General features: G+C 52.2%; 1 protein-coding gene across 10 annotated transcripts in view; it reads left to right on the forward strand.

Moving 5' to 3' along the window:
• Nucleotides 1-15,691, forward strand: part of ETS1 (ETS proto-oncogene 1, transcription factor) — a 77,434-nt gene that overhangs the window by 43,385 nt on the left and 18,358 nt on the right. For all 10 annotated transcript variants that reach the window (XM_068916565.1, XM_068916566.1, XM_068916567.1 and 7 more), the window contains 4 exons: nucleotides 9,192-9,311; nucleotides 9,997-10,197; nucleotides 13,681-13,758; nucleotides 14,465-14,713. In XM_068916565.1, the coding sequence (XP_068772666.1) occupies nucleotides 9,192-9,311; nucleotides 9,997-10,197; nucleotides 13,681-13,758; nucleotides 14,465-14,713 (648 nt within the window). The remainder of the gene's footprint in view (nucleotides 1-9,191; nucleotides 9,312-9,996; nucleotides 10,198-13,680; nucleotides 13,759-14,464; nucleotides 14,714-15,691) is intronic.

Genomic DNA, 15,691 nt, shown 5'->3' on the forward strand with positions numbered 1-15,691 from the left:
ATACCGGGGCGCATCTTCCTCCAGGGACAAGTCCTCTGCTTGCATCACTTGTTCACCGAAGACGTTAGGGATGACGCTGCCAGCCAGAGATCTGAGGCGAGAACAACTGAATTCCTGTTTTTAACCTGGCTGGAAAGAAATGTTGCTGTTGCAAGTGGTGGGAAGACAGGAGTGGGGCAGGGTTGCGGGTGCCTGCCGGCTCCCCCTCGCAGTGGGGACTGGCTGCGGTGGGAAGTGCCTGGGGTGGAAGATGTGGACCTCTGTCTCCTCCTTGGAGTAGTACCAGAGCCCAGCGATGGGTTTGCCTTGGAAGGGCTCAAGCCGTGCTCTTGTGGCTACGTAAACCTCAAGGGCCATTAAGGCAGGACGGTTGGTCTTACAGGGTTTGCAGCCTCACCAGAAGAGAGCGAGGAATTTCAAGAGGCTTCTGGGTGCAGGCGTGAGCCGTTCGAATACCTCGGGCGCCGTTCCAGGAAGCAAATGAATATCTGGTTGTTTGTTCAGTCGGAATCGCTGGATTTTTGGAGGTTTTTTTTCTCATCGCTCTTGAGCAATTTGAGCTGTGCTGCTGGGGCTCGGGGTGTGAGAAGCTGGGTTTTAGCCGCTTGTTTGTGGAGGAGCATCTCGCGGAGCTGGAGCGCTGATGCGGGGCAGCTGACACAAGCATGACCCGTACTTGCTATTTACACTTGACCTCCTTTCAGTCGGGGCTGGGTGTCCATTACAGGCTTTGCTGGGCCCACCTCGCGCTCCCATTAGCGAGCGTGTGTGTGTGCGCGCGCGCGCGCGCCTGTGCATGGGGATTAGAGCTATTTAGCAAAGTGGTTAGTGGGGATTAGAGCGAATTATCGCAGGGGAAGCACGTCGCGGAGGAGAGCGTTAGGTTCGCGAGAGGCGGGGAGCGTCCTTCCATCGCGGCGAAGGCGGGATTGGAAGCAAACAAGCCGGAAAGTGAGATGCTAATCCTATCTTCAGAGGGGACGCCCTGGCTCATGTGATGTTTGCCTGGGCAAACAGGAGGGTGAAGGGCGATAAGGACCTGACCGCTGAAATCAGAGGCTTCGACTCCCAGGCGGGAGTGGTTTGGGCATGCGGAGATTATTCATCGCTGTCTCTGTGTTGGCTCCAGCCTCCTAGCAACCTCCTGATCTGGCTACCTCCAGAGTGCTGACCTGTAAGTCTAGCCTACACGCCAACACGCGCAGGGTTTGCACCCGTTTAACTAGACCCGTACCGTGCGGTCGGGTTAGACTAGGGCTTGCACGAGTTTTTAATTGCGATGCTGCGGAATCTGAATCAGCAGAAGCCGTTTCTGAGCCAATTTGGGAGCGCTTGCCTTTGCAGGGGGCTTGTATTGGGTTAACAGAACTGCTGTAACTAAACCGCTGAAACGCGCCTGCCTGGTAGGCATGGCCTAACCTCTGCCGTTGCTTCATCTCGATGGAAAAAAGTCTTTTTGCTGCCTCCCCTGGCTGCTTTGCATAGTTTTGATGAACGTCGTCAAACCGTGGCCGCGTTCCCCAGCCCCAGAGGAGCCTGCATCTCCTCCGTGCCTGCGTTTCTCCGTCTGGGCTCCTTGCAGCAGCCGAGATAGGAAGTACTGATCGCCCGTCTCCGCCGAGGGAAGCCTCGCTCCAAACCGCTGCGAGACGGGGCTCAGCGTTCAGCCCCGTGCGTCTGGTCCTGCCGCTTTGCTCTTCTGCCTGGCTTTTCTCAGCGCTCTTGGTGGGAGTGTCTTAGCTCCCGGCAACCTCTTTCAAAATATGGGGGTTTCCCTGGGCTGCAGAGTGAAGATGAGGGTGAGGGAGGAGTAGCCAACTCGCCAGAGGTTGCTAGTGGATCTTGTCGTGTCCAAAATGCTCACTTTTCCCCCCAAAATGCGCTCTTTGTTTCCATGGAGTCTGGAAGCTCAGCTCATGCAGGATCCCTCCTGGGCTCGTGCTGGGTGGCATCTCTTGGCCCCCCCCCCCCCCCAGCAGAGGTGAAGCTGCGGCAGTCAAACTGCAGGGCCGGTCGCCAGCCCCTGCGGAGCTGGCGAAGCTTTCCCACAACTGCAGCAAACGTTGCCTTAAGCCCTGTGGTTTTGCTTAGCTGTGACCCAGGGGTTTCGTTAGCCCGCCTGTCTTACTCGCCCCCACAAAAGCCGAGGAGGATCGAGGGAGCTGACCACCGGGCTGCTGTTCCCCTGCAAACTCCTGTGACTAAAAGGGATGCTGTTTTCCCAGGATCCGAGTCCAACACCCACGCTATAAAGCCAGAAGAGAGAAAGAGGATGGAAAGAAGCCTGGACGAACCCAGCAAGCCGGCTCGGGTGGAGAAGCAGGGCCCGCCTGGGTGTGCGGTGGCATGTGGGTGGTGGGTGAAGCATCCTTTCGCCTGCCCGTGCTGCTGCCTGCTCCTGTGCCAGCTTGCAGACCGCACCGGGCCGATCAAGGGCTGCCTGCAAAAAACCCGGAGCCAAATCAAAGCTAGACGCCCCCTCCCTCGCCTTTTGGTGGCTCTAGGTCCCCTTCGATATAAGGACCCTTGAGAATAACCCCCCGCGCCGGTGTTACGGCATGGGAGGAGACGGGCCCAGGGGAAGCGACTCTGCAAGTAGGAGGGCCGCCTGCACCCACGCAAGAGGGTCTCCGTTTTACAGAGGGCTAAAGCAGTTTATCCCAAAGCCCGAGGCCGAGCAGCGGGAGCATCCTAACCGCTGAATCCCTCCCTCGTCTTAACCTTTCCCGTTCCTCACTCGCTGTGATGCTGTAAGCGCAGAGGGTCCGCGCTTGGACGAAATCCTTTTATCTGCAGTTAGGGAAGAGAGTTTTCAGGCCCTTTCTTTGGTGGCAGGACTCTGCCCCCATGACACGCCGCATCTCCATAAGAAAGCTGCTGAATGCCGGAAGAAAGCCGGCTTTGTTGTGCTTTCTGCAGCGCTAAGCAGTGTGGGCTTTCGGTTTCCTCTCTTGTTTTTCTCTTGAAGCCCAGCTTTCATCTCTGAGTATTTATTTTTCACTGCTTGAAGGAAAAAAGAAAGAGTTATTTTTCTTTTCTTTTTCTTTTCTTTCTTTTTTTTTTTTTCCCAAGAAGGGAAGAAACATATTTATTTTAAATGAGAAGAGCAAACGTCTGTCCCTTTCGTGCCGCTCCTGGGAGAGAGAGAAGCAGGGAGGGTTCCTGAAGGCTTCTTGCAGGAAGGGGTAGCAAAGCTCTCCTCCCTACCTGCCCTGCGGTCTCCGCCGCGGCCGTACGCCTCTCCCTGCGCTCTTCCTTTCTCCGCGCCCGCCCTTGCATCCCAGTTTTTTCCCTGATGCCTTTTTCCAGCCTTCTGCCCCGCTTTCCCTTTCCTCCCCCATGAGTTTCCCTGCCCTTTCAGTCCGAGGAGCCCTAATTGGAACAGGCCGGCTCCTCTCCGGCTTCCTGCGTGGGAGTGAGAGGCTAGGCTTGTGAAAACAGTTCAAAAGTGCAGACAAATTTTTGCCTAATCCTGCCTAAATAACTGGGGCTCAGCTGGGTTTATCTGCCCGGGCGTTGCTGCCCTTGTGCGGCGCAGGGCACCTGGGAAAGGCAAGGCTGCCCTGGGATGAGCGGAGGTGCCTCGGGGGCCAGCGCGCGATGGTGCCTCCGAGGTGCCCGGGCTGAGGCTGCTCCGTCGGGGAGCGTGGGAAGGGTCTTAGCTGCCGTCCCCCCGCTCTGCAGCCTGCCCTTTTCATGAGAAAGGTTTCTCGGCGTCTGAACCCTGCCAGCTGGGGGGCTTGGAAAATCCTCCGTGTTTCATCCTGGCCCCGTCACTAACTCTGCCCTGGTTTGGCTCCTGGTGAACGCTGGGGCAGAGGAGCCTCGGCGCGAGGTGGGGACGAGCTCGGGCAGCATCAGGCTCGACACCAGCTGGGCTGGGGAGACAAGTGTCTGTTTTGCTCCTCCGCTGCTTGGTGGTCGCGGGCTCTTTGGAGGCACGTGAGAAGAGGGTAGGACAGCAAGTCCTTGCCTCAGCGCGGAGGCGATTCCCTTCTTGCGGACCCTCTGAGATCCGTCTCCCGCCATCGCAGACGTGCCGCGGTGAGGAGTCTGAGCTCCTGCCCGAGACCGTGGACACCTCGAGTTGGACTGCACAAGTTCGTGCAGTCTTCCCCCTTGGGCGCGCGGTCCTCCTAGAGAGATTGTTTCCTTGGCTGTCTGCAAATGGTCTGGTTTGAAGCCAACATGCATCTTCTCCCGAGCGTGTCTCTGTCCTTCAAGCCACCGGGTCCTTGACCTCCCCATGATATCAACCCCCCAGCAGCCTGTGGGTTTAGTCTCAGCCTTGGAAGGGGAGGAAGAGGAGGCTGGGCAGGGAGCATGCTTTTACCTGAGACAACAGCGTGCTGGGTTCCTGACCTTGGTAGCCATCCATCAGAGCAAGGGCATGAGGGGGTTGTGGGGTCAGCTGGCTCCACTCTGACCTGCCGGACATCCATTTACACGCAGGCTTCTGTGCAAAATAGCGGGGACCGGACAAGGACACACTGGGGCTTTTGATGGGAAACAAAGTGAGTGACTAAGGCGAGCTTTAACGGGGCATTGACTTTGAGTGGAAACTTGGGAGAAAAATGACTTTGCTCCTATCCTCCCGCTCAGAGCGTCCTTTTTTTATTTTTTTTAATGTCATTTGTTTTGCTTATGCAGTCAGATGCTAATGTTTTGGCGTGCGGTGGAGTCCTTTGCATTTTAAGGTCAAAATCCCTAAAGTTTGTAAATCGCAGTCCTTTAAAAATATCAAATGCGTAGAAATAGTTTATAAACGCGAAGCCTGGCGAGAGCAGCGTGCGAGCGGGGCTGCGAGATGAACTCGGTGATCTTGGCCTCTCTGGCCATTTGCCTGCCGGTTCTCCCAGGCTCCGTGGCCGCTTGTTTGTACAATGCCTAGCGCAACTGCGAGAGCGGATTTTGGGTAGGACCCACTCTGTGGAAGCACCGCAAGGCACGAAGCGATGGCCCGTGACATTGGCCGGATCGTTCTCCTTTTGTCCTTCTGAAGTCTGGTCTCCAGGGATCTAAGAGAACTGGAGGAAAAACAGGGTTTCGAGAAGCCTGGTCTCTGGGTGAGATGTCTCAAACCGAGCCCCCAAATCCCCCATTGCTTTGGAAAGCTACAGCCAGCTGAACAGAGGTCCTTCTCCACCTTCCCGCTGCGTAAGGCGAATCTCTGCTCTACAGATGCTGGAGACGATGGTGGAGACATAATTTTCCAGAGCGACTGCGACTCCTGTTAGCGTTCAAAAATCAAACCAGAAGACCCTGCCTGGTCTCCCCGGGGGGAACATCGAATGCAGTTCCCTGTCGGTGCGACGGCAGCGACTGTAGGCACGGCATCTCGGCGAAAGCCTGCACGTGGAAGCTGCGTCGATGAGGTTTTAATGGGCGTCGTAAAAACTATACAGCCAGCCAAGCCTGGGATCCCCATCGGCGGTCCCGGCGGCCCTCGCTGCTGCGCTTGCTTTTCGGCTTCAAACCTGAAATTTCCGAACGAAGCTTAGGTGTAGCAGCTGGTTTTGGTCCGGGTTAACGCGCTTTCCCATGCATTCCTTCCAAGGCGTTGTGTGTGTGTGTGTGTGTGTGTGTGTGTGCGGGTGTGCGTGTGGGTGTGCTTTGGGGACAGCAGGAGGTACGCAAAAGGGGGGACATTTTATTTGCGCAAGATTTGATTAAAATCTTGGAAACGGGTTTCAGATGACAGTGAAAGCTGAAACCGGGGAAGCTGAGCCTGGTCTGCTTTTGTTACTGCAGCTCTGCTCGGCTCTGACCTCTGGGCACCCCAAACTGCAGGCAAGCGATTTGTCGGCAGGCGAGGGAGGGCGGCACTAGGGCTCCGTCCTCCTGCTGGGTACCCGGCAGGAGACTCCCCTGACCCCAGCAAAGTCACGTCGCGCAGAGCGGGATAAGGCCCCACATGCTCCCCGGGCCGGCGGGGATTGACAAAAAATAATAATAATAAAAAAAAGGTGTTTAGGTAGCTTTGGTATCTCGAAACCGGAGGAGGCAGAACTGAGAGATAAACCGTTTCTCCCCCCCCGCTCCCCAAAATCTCCTCCAGATCACTCAGCTAGGACTTGTCCACAAACACGTAGGCAGAGCTTTATAAACGCATTTAATTGTACACGTGTGACCTCGTATATAGATGTGGGACACTGCTGACTAAAATTAGGCTTCTGCAAGCGTTTGCAGGCTTGGGGCTTTTCGCCGTGTTTCGTTCTAAAGAAATTTGAACTAGTAGCTGCTGGTCTAACAAGAAAAGTGTCGCCGATGCTTCGGTTCTAAGTTTGCCGAGTGCAAACTATTTGGAATGGGAAGTCCTGAAATGCAGGTTTTGCTGCGTTTTGGCGTTAAACAACAACAAGAAGCAACCACCCTCCTTTAGCACTTTGCAAATGCATTTTTTTTTCCTTTTTTTTTTGGATCCGAAGACAGACCGTTTTCTTCTCTAGTGACCTCTGCCTGGGAATCGCTTTTAAGGATTCCGTGTTTTGACGTTTTGTTTGCGCAGAGCTCAGCGTTCACCTTGCTAAACGGAAACCCTATCCCCTGCTACTGCAAAACTCATGTGCTGGGTTATGTGCAAGCCCAGCCGCCGGGGGCTTGCAGGGCGGAATAGGAGTGATTGGTGATAGATACTCCCTTTCTTGTCCTGCAAAGATTTAAAAAAATAAATAAATAAATAAACAAATACACTTTTGCACGGCCAGGCACCTCGCCTCCCCCTGGGTCTCTTGGTGGCTTGCCGAAGGAAGTCATCTTCGCAGAGGTTTTCGTGAGTGATTCAATGTAAAACAGGGGTAGAAGCGTTTTCTTAGGCTGCCTCTGACTCATCTTCCCATAGCGACGGGGAGCAGTGAACTGCCGTTTAACCAGCCGGCGGAGGGGAGTGATTCCTGGGTGGTCCCTGTAACCACAGAGCGCAGAAAAGCAAAGCATTAAAATGTAACATGAGGATGAAGGGAAAGGGGCACTGAACCACTTTCTCCCAGCGTTATCTCCGAGCGGCAGATGGAGAACAGAGATATCTAGGGTGCCTGCTCATTTTTCCATGCCCTCTCCGGCCAAATCCAGTAAATAATGAAGTGTAATTTGCCAAATAGCCCTTGACTGTGTTCTTTGCTTTTGATGGTCCAGATACTTCCACTGCAGCAGGCAATTCCCTGATTTATGTGGCGGTTAGGGAGAGGAATCAGGCCCCGAGAGGCCTGGAGTCGGGGAGAGAGCTGTGCAGCGTGACTGGTGCTACCTGAGCAAAGAATCGTGCAAATCGTCACCTGAGTGGCTTGGTGACTGATGGAAAGGGAGCTGAAAATAGAGAGATTCGGCGTATCTGTTACCCCAGCGCAATAGCTGGAAGGCGCCAAGATGGAGGCAGAAAAGAGGCTTTTTTAGTTTGGAGATGGAATTGCGCTGGGGTCAGCCGCTGGCCTGGGGTTGCTTTGCAGAGGGCTCGTCCTTGCCCTGCGCGGCAGGACTCAACGTGGGCTCCTGGGAGCGTTCCTGTGCTCTGCGGGCTCAGAAGTAGCCCTTCAGCCTGCCTCTGCGACAGCGTCTGCTCACCCGGCCCCTGGATGTGCACCCCATTGCGCCCTTTGGGCTTGAGTTTGGCTGAGGAGGAGCTGGGTGGACCGTGAAGTCCGGGCAGGCGCGGACAACCTCTACTCAGTGCCTGCAGAGCTGTCCCCAGCCCTGGGCCACCGGGGCAGTAGCTCTTCTCGAAGTAGGCCCTGGCCAACGTTTTGCAGGTATAATGGGTTATTAAATCAGAGCCTATATTCACATCTGTGACGTAGAGTTACGGCAAGCAAAGGTGGCTAGGATTCCCACCAAAAAAATAAAATAAAAAGGGAATTATTTGCGTTTTGATGCCCACATCCAGACAGTCATGAGAACACCAAAAAAAGAGGATTCTTTGCATTTCGATGCCCACATCCAGACAAGTCATGCAAACACCAAAAAAAGAGGATTCTTTGCATTTCGGTGCCCACATCCAGACAGTCATGCAAACACCAAAAAAAGAGGATTCTTTGCATTTCGGTGCCCACATCCAGACAGTCATGAAAACACCGAAAAAGCACGTGCAAGTTGTCTTGTTTTCCACTGAGAACAGTTTTCATTGAAAAATGTCCAACAGGCTATAGTCACGCCAGCTCCTACGCTCAGGTGGAAGCACTTTGAGCTTTACAGTGAGACTGACAAAGTTCAGTCATTTGAGATGGTGATTTTAGGAGGGGCCTTCTCCACAAAAGACGTTTTTCAGGAATGCTTAAAATACATGAAAAAGAGCCAAACCTTTGTTCAGATTGAGGGGAATTTTTTTTTTTTAAGCGGTTTACGAAACTCTTAGGCTGCAAATGTCTACTCCCTTCCAAATAATAATTGGGGGAAAAAAAAGAAAAAAAAAGTAAAAAAAGAAAGAAAGGGAGCAAGACCTTTGCTTCTCGCCAGGCCTTGCTCCAAGGCCCCGGCGCTCGGCCTGGCCCGCGGCTCTCCCATGGGGGCGGCTGAGCGTTGTGCGGTGACTCACACCAAATCGCGGCGCTCCGCTCTGCTGGCCGCCCGTTATGTAACTCTGGGCTAGTGTGGGATTTTCCAGCTCTTTGTTTTGCCTCCCTCCTCGGATGGATTTTCTGCCCGTTCTTCATCATGCCTCATCCTGCCGTGAACTTACTTTTTCCAGGATTGCCTGGGATCCTTTTAAAATTATGTTCTCCCCTTGCTTTGGCATGGCCACCCCGGAGCGAGGGCGGTAATTCAGAGATGCTGGGCGTATGGGGCTGAGCAGGTCGATGACTGTGGTGGTCTCTGATATGACTGTCAAGTTTCCAGTAGCGTGGCCATGGTTGGCTTGGAGGGAGACCGTGCGCATCATGTAACTGGGCTCACCAGGCAAGGCCTGTCTATGTCCTCCAGCCCCAGCGTGGTGAAACACTTCAGCCCAGGCTTATTGTAAGCATATGGTCCTTTCCCCTGTGCTTAAGAAGTCTGCTCATGGGCTTGCAATTAATAGCAGGTTTAGGGCAAGAGACTCTGGGTGGGAAACTTTCAAGAGAAAAAAAAAAAGGATTGTTCTTTTTTTCCGGCAGTTAAATGGACAACGTAGTTAAGGAGTACTTCTGATGCTTGAGGAGTCGTGTTGTCTTTCCCAGGCCCGTGTCCTTATGGCCGTTTTTCTTTCCTGCTTCTTTCAGACATGGAATGTGCAGACGTGCCTTTGTTAACCCCCAGCAGCAAAGAAATGATGTCTCAGGCATTGAAGGCCACCTTCAGTGGCTTTGCAAAAGAGCAGCAGCGGCTGGGAATCCCCAAAGGTAAGGCACAGCGCCCCACTGAGCAGCCGTGGCAGATACAGAGAACGTTTCCCCCTGCCAGGATCCCCGTCTCCAAATCTGCCGCCTCTTTCATTGATTCTCCTCATGTAGTACTGCCTTGTTTCCCGGCAGCTTCAGCTGGAAAAGTCTGGACATACAGGCACAATCTTTCAGATGGTGCCTGGCTGAGATAACCTCTGCTGCATGACCGCTCTTGTCATTTTGGTGAGCTGCTCCTTTGGAGACAGCTCGGGGACCTCTATCTGAAAGGACCTCGTCATGTCCACGATACGGAGAAGCAGCTGGGATGCTTTACAAGAGGCTGATAACAGGGAGAAACCATGCAAGATGAAGAAGCGGGTGGGAGAAGGGGGTCAGAGAACGAGTGGGATTTTAAAAGCTCCGAAGCAAATCCAAAGCTCGTTCCTCATATTAAACATGTCTGCAGATAGGGCTGTTACAAGTTGTCCAAAGGCAGGGACAAAGAGAACTGGCAAAGGGGAAGGTACAGTGTTTCCCCACTTTATCCCACGCTTACTCCAAAGGACTGTCCGTCTTTAAGGGATGAAGCTGTGCAGGTGGCTTATCCACCGGTATAGCTGTAGGCTTGTTTGCGTCCTGTTTTCCTGGGAGGATGTCTTGTGGTTACTCATCAGTGGGTCTCTTCCGCAACCCCTTGGTGCAGATCCCCAGCAGTGGACGGAGACGCACGTGCGGGACTGGGTGATGTGGGCGATGAACGAGTTTAGCCTCAAGGGTGTGGATTTCCAGAAGTTCTGCATGAACGGAGCGGCCCTCTGCGCCCTGGGCAAGGAGTGCTTCCTGGAGCTAGCGCCTGACTTTGTGGGAGAGATCCTCTGGGAACACTTGGAGATCCTGCAGAAAGGTGAGTCCTGCTGTCTCCGGGGTGAATTGCTCCTGTGGTTTTGGCTAGTCTGGTTGTGGGCCTTTCCAAAGAGCTTGGCTCACAGTGCGGCTCTGCAATGAGGTGTTCGCTTTGGGCCGTGATAGCAGCAAGGGCAGCTTTGAGAGTCTCTGTCTTCCCAGTAGGACTTCAAACGGGCATCCCAACCAGTGGTGGCTAACGCAAATCCTGGCACTCCTTGAAAGAGGAAGGGTGTTTATGCTGGTCTCTGGCAGGAATACACAGCGGGCAGGGACATTTTGCCTGCCTGGAAACTCATGGTGGGATTTTCCGAAGCGTTCTTTGTCGGTTCATTCAGCTCCCGTTGTGAATTTTACTACTTCCTCCAGCGGGACAGCATCAACAAAATCCCACCCAGTTGCGATTGAAAGCTGCTTTTCTGTGGTTTCTGTCCCAAAAGGTGTAATAGCATTTAGTGAAGGGTGGCTGTGTCCCCCACAGGGAGCTGCAGTCTCTGCCAGTCCCTGCCTGCTAGCATTTGAGGGCATTCACTTTCGTTGATCTTGGGGGATGTTGATTTTAGGTGTTGATTTTTATAGTGTCTGGCTGAAGGATGCCCACGCACCGCTTGCAACCTGGGAAGGTTTCTAAAGAGCAGCTGAAAAATCTGAGACCTTTAACTGAGTCACGCACAGGAGTGGCAGCAAATCTGGGCTCCCTCTCTGGCTTGGTTTTGTGCGGAGCTCTTTGCTTTCCGGGAACATCCCTTGCACTGCATAGTGACCGTGTGTGCCTGTCACTTGGCCTGCCTTGGTGGCAGGAAGGGGAGGGGGAGCAAAGTTATACCTTCCAGGAAACCATTGACAAATGGATGTTAAATTACCGATTACTAATTTTACTGGTACCTGTGGTTTGCAGAAGGTAAACATGGTTCTTCCCAGGGCCTGTGACGGGCTGTTTTTCTGCTCCTTGTTGGAGTCTGTATCATCTGTTTGGTTCTTCTCTTTTTGCATTATTTTTATTGAGCGCTTATATCAACAGCAAAGCAAGCAGTGTAATGAAAGCAAGATGACGTGGGTCAATTTGATTTCTCCTTGCTATATGCCACGGCTTGTAACACAGCTCTGCCTGCCCGTTACTCTTCTTGTGCTCGTGCCGTAACCTGCTGGAGCGGGGTGCCTTGTGCTGCAGGCGCTTGCCAAGGCATCAGAGATCTGGGTTTGCTCCCGTTTCTGTAGTTCCCAGCCACGTTCTGCAGATCCCCCAAGACATGGAAATGAACTTGGTGCTGCTGTAAAGTTGCAAGCTGAACTTGCTAGCTGTAAAGTAAGGATCGTATTTCCTTATGTTATAGCACCCACTGACGCATGTGGGTGTTGAGATGCTGCAGTCACGTATGTGTAAGCTCTTTGACAGATAGGAGCTTTTACAAAAGAAGGTGGAAACCTTTGTGCCTGTCAGGCTCTGGACTCAAAAGTTGCAACTTTTATCTCAAAAGAGTGAAGAAGAATAAAACGGAATTTCTTTGTCTCAGCACGGTTGACCCAGCCCGGGGAACCAAGAAATCTGCGTTCTGTATCCAGTGTTACTAGTGACTTTTGTCACTTCTTGCATAAGCTACCTGAGATCTAGCTTCCATGGTGGCTGCTTAACACGTTTCACAGAGGTGCAATTTCTGTGAAGCGTTTGGAGATTAACTGAAAAGAGCTTCCAAGAAATAACAGCTTCACCCCTAGAACTAATTCCTGTCCTCTCTAAGTCATGAGACTCGTCTTGCTGGTATTACATCTCAAATCCCCAGACGAGGTCTGGGTTCTGTTGTGCTGGGTGCTGCACAAGCATAACGTGTCAAACAGTCCCTGCCACGTCTCTCGATGCACAGGATGGTCCTGTCCACTTTGCAGTCGGGGGCGCGACGCATAAAGAGATGAAGGTTTCCTCAGGCTCACGGATAAGGGTGAGGGTCCAACTCGTCACTCCCCATCTCTTCCATCCTTGCCAGCTGCCCACCAGCATCACTTGGTGTCGTGGAGGCTGGGAGTAGCTGTTAACCCCGATGTCTGGCTGTTAACCAAGAGGTTGGCTTTACCTATAGCTGTCCCACCGCTGGCGTCAGGTCATGCTGGGACAGGCTGTGACCTCAGTGTCCCTCCTATTAACATGCCTCCCTTGTGAGCTCTTTCCGAGAGAGTGACTCATGCACCACAGGCTGCTCAGGGTTTAAAAACGGCAGGAGACGGGCAACTTTTCCCTGCATGGATTTGGGTATTTTCAGGCATATTTTTTTCCAAATTTCTTCCTAAAATAGCCTCCTCAGTTACCAGCAGTCAGCAGTGCCCTCCACTTGACTGTAAGCATAGCTGAAGGTTGCTCTCTTTCTCTGTGGTCACCCACCCTGCCCCTCGGCAGACTCCGTGGGGAGAGGAAAAGCGCATTTCTCATTAGGTCTCTCTGTTTGCACAAACCCTCCTTTTGTTAGAGCATATTTTCCACCCTGCAATCCCCAGGAGAGAAGGCCAAAATTAGGCTCCTTGCGAGCGAACGTGCGTTATCTTTGGTTAGTGTCTCTTAAGCCTCAGCAGAAATAAACAGACCCCGGCGTTGTCTGGGTTTGTTTATTTATTTATTTATTTATTTATTTTTGCTACCCTCTGCAAAGAAAATAAAATCTCCCATGCCGGTATCTCTGCCCGCCTGCCGTGCGGGAACTGGAGCCCGAATGAGTAAGGTGCTAATGGAAAAAGCGGCCAGGGGAGCGACAGTGGGGCTACTAAATGGGAAGGCAAACTCAGCGCCAAGCGCCGGAGTGCCAAGGTGCGGGGAAAACGCCGTGGAAAGCGGAAAATCTGTGCTTTGATGTGCTGCTTACTCGCTCTTAGTGAATCACGCCTGTCTAGAGCTGCGTGTATACGCGTGCAGCGTTGAGTCCGTGTCAGGAGTTGGTCAATGGGCAGCGCAGCAAAGCTTGTCTGGGCGTAGGATCCTCTGCCCTCACCAGGTGTCAGGTAAAAAGCCTAAAAATAGGGGCTTTTTCAGGAAAACAACTGTCCCTGCGCGCTGGGGTTTTTCATGAGCTCATACGAGTAACCTTGATAAACAATCATCAAAAGAATGAAAGACAACAAAAGTTAAAGGAAGCAAGGAAATTATGTAACTAATATTTCAAAACCACCTGGAGCCTCTGATTGAGAAAGGGCTTGAGGGGTTTTTTGTTGTTGTTGTTTTATGCGTTTTTGTTTGTTTGCTTGGTTTTTTTTGGTTTGGTTTGCCATGTTTTGTTTGTTTGGCCAGGCCTGAAACGAGAATTCCCAAAGGAGGCCAAGTGCGTTGGGCGCTTGCTTCAGTGGGATTTCGGCACTCAACTCATTTCTCTTCCTTTGGAAGTCCCAGTTTAAACTGGAGAGGAGAATTGTAGGAAGTTCAGACCTCTCTGCGTTACTGAAAGTTTTGCGAAGCGCCCAGTGCCTACGGACATGTGACATTTGCTTCCTTTTCTCTTTGCAGAAGAGGTGAAACCATACGCAGCAAATGGAGTGAATGCAGCATATCCAGAATCCCGCTATACTTCAGACTACTTCATTAGTAAGTCCCAGTGCTTCAGGACGGCAAAGTGTCACCTAGCATAGGTTTGTCTGCATCAAGTGAGGACCGCACCACGCAGTTGTCGCCCTGTCGTGGCAGAGCTTGCAAAGCATGTGACTTGGTCTTTCCTCCTCTGTCTTCTGCTCTTCGTAGTGAAACGATCCTGGTAGCATTTATCAATGAGTTTCAGAGTTAACCTCCAGTGACAGTAAGTGTGTGTGGTACGTGCTTAGAGGGGTTGATTCAGGATATCTGCAAACTCAGAGCAAATGTCACTTTTGTCTGGTATTTTGGGCCGACGTTTTTAGAAGCCGTCCTTATGTTTCGGTGGCTGCCCTGAGAAGTCGTTACCTGACTTTGCAAGCAGTGTTTGTTTGAAGCTGTAGCTCAGCAGGTCTGGAAAGAAACCTGCTCAGCACCCCAGAATGGTGGGAAAGTTTTCAATTTGGGAACTTATTAAAAAAAATAAAAAGAGGGGGCAAAGGGAAAGGGAATCATTCTGGATTGCTAGGTGGGAACTTGGCAAGGAAAGAGATGGATGATCAGTCTGGACCCCATTGCCATTGGTTTGGAGATTTTCTGTAGGAGAGATGCATCTGAGAGCTCAGTGTGCTGTGGGAGACTTGAAGGGGAGTGAGCAACACTATGACTTTCTTCGAGCCGGCCTCGTTCGGGCTGCGTCCTGACGTTCCCGCTCTGCCGGCAGGTTATGGCATCGAGCACGCGCAGTGCGTGCCTCCCTCAGAGTTCTCCGAGCCCAGCTTCATCACCGAGTCCTACCAGACGCTCCATCCCATCAGCTCCGAAGAGCTCCTGTCCCTCAAGTACGAGAACGACTATCCCTCGGTCATCCTGCGGGACCCCGTGCAGACGGACTCCCTGCAGACGGACTACTTCACGATCAAGCAAGAAGTGGTAACGCCAGATAACATGTGCATGGGACGTGCCAGTCGAGGTAAAGTCAGGCTTCTCCCGGGGTGCTGCTTGGGTTCTTGCTGTCTCTACCCATATCAGCGTGTACAGGCGCTGCATTTCCCTCTGCAGGAGATGGTCCCTCGCGGGGACTGAGCCCAGCGGGGAGCCGCGCTACGGCACGGCTGTTTCCCAGTGTTTGTATCCCGTGGGGTTGAACCTCCCAGATAGATTCCTTGATGGCTTTGAGCCCTCCCTGCCTTTTTCTCGGGGGGAAAACATTAAGAGGGTATTTCTCTCCTCTGCTCGGCTGCCTGTTTTTACAACATCTGCAAAAATGTAACATTTCTGGCTCTCTACTTTGATGTTGAACTTGAGTGAAGTTGAAGTAGGCTCAGAAGTTACTAGGGAGGACAGGCTGCTGTGTGGTTGTATAAATCTCATTTTCCTAGGAGACCAGGCAAAAACCCACAAATCCTTCCCAAGTTCTCGTCAGGAATTATTGCCCAAGGCTCTGAAAGCTTTTACACATGATGATCTGAAGTCTTTATCCATTATCTCCATTGATTTGGATGGCTGTTTCCTTGACCTGATCATCTCTTCCATTGAACTCAAGCCCTATGCTTTGTTAGGAGACGCAGGTGTTGGGTCAGTGACAGAGCCGAATAACCCCCTGAATTCTTGGGCTACGATCCTACATCTCGAAAGAATGATAGATACATAATTCCTGTTTGAGCTGGTGGGAGTTAAACACCTAAACACTTTGGAGGATCTGAGCCCAAATGCCTTTTCAATTAATATTATTGAATTCTGAACACATGGGGCCCAGATGCCCAACTACATGGTAATTGCATTGCTTAAAGCGAGGCTGAGGATCTGACTCACGGTATCTATTCAAAGCAAAAAGTTTTAATTCGTAGCACTCAAAGCCACATCCAAAGGGGTATCATTATCTCCAGATTCCAGGTAGGGGACCCGAGGCACAGGGAGGAGATCTGACGGGCCTGCCATCGGGCCCTGA

Source organism: Struthio camelus, chromosome 22, assembly GCF_040807025.1.
Source record: "Struthio camelus isolate bStrCam1 chromosome 22, bStrCam1.hap1, whole genome shotgun sequence".
Taxonomy (NCBI): domain Eukaryota; kingdom Metazoa; phylum Chordata; class Aves; order Struthioniformes; family Struthionidae; genus Struthio; species Struthio camelus.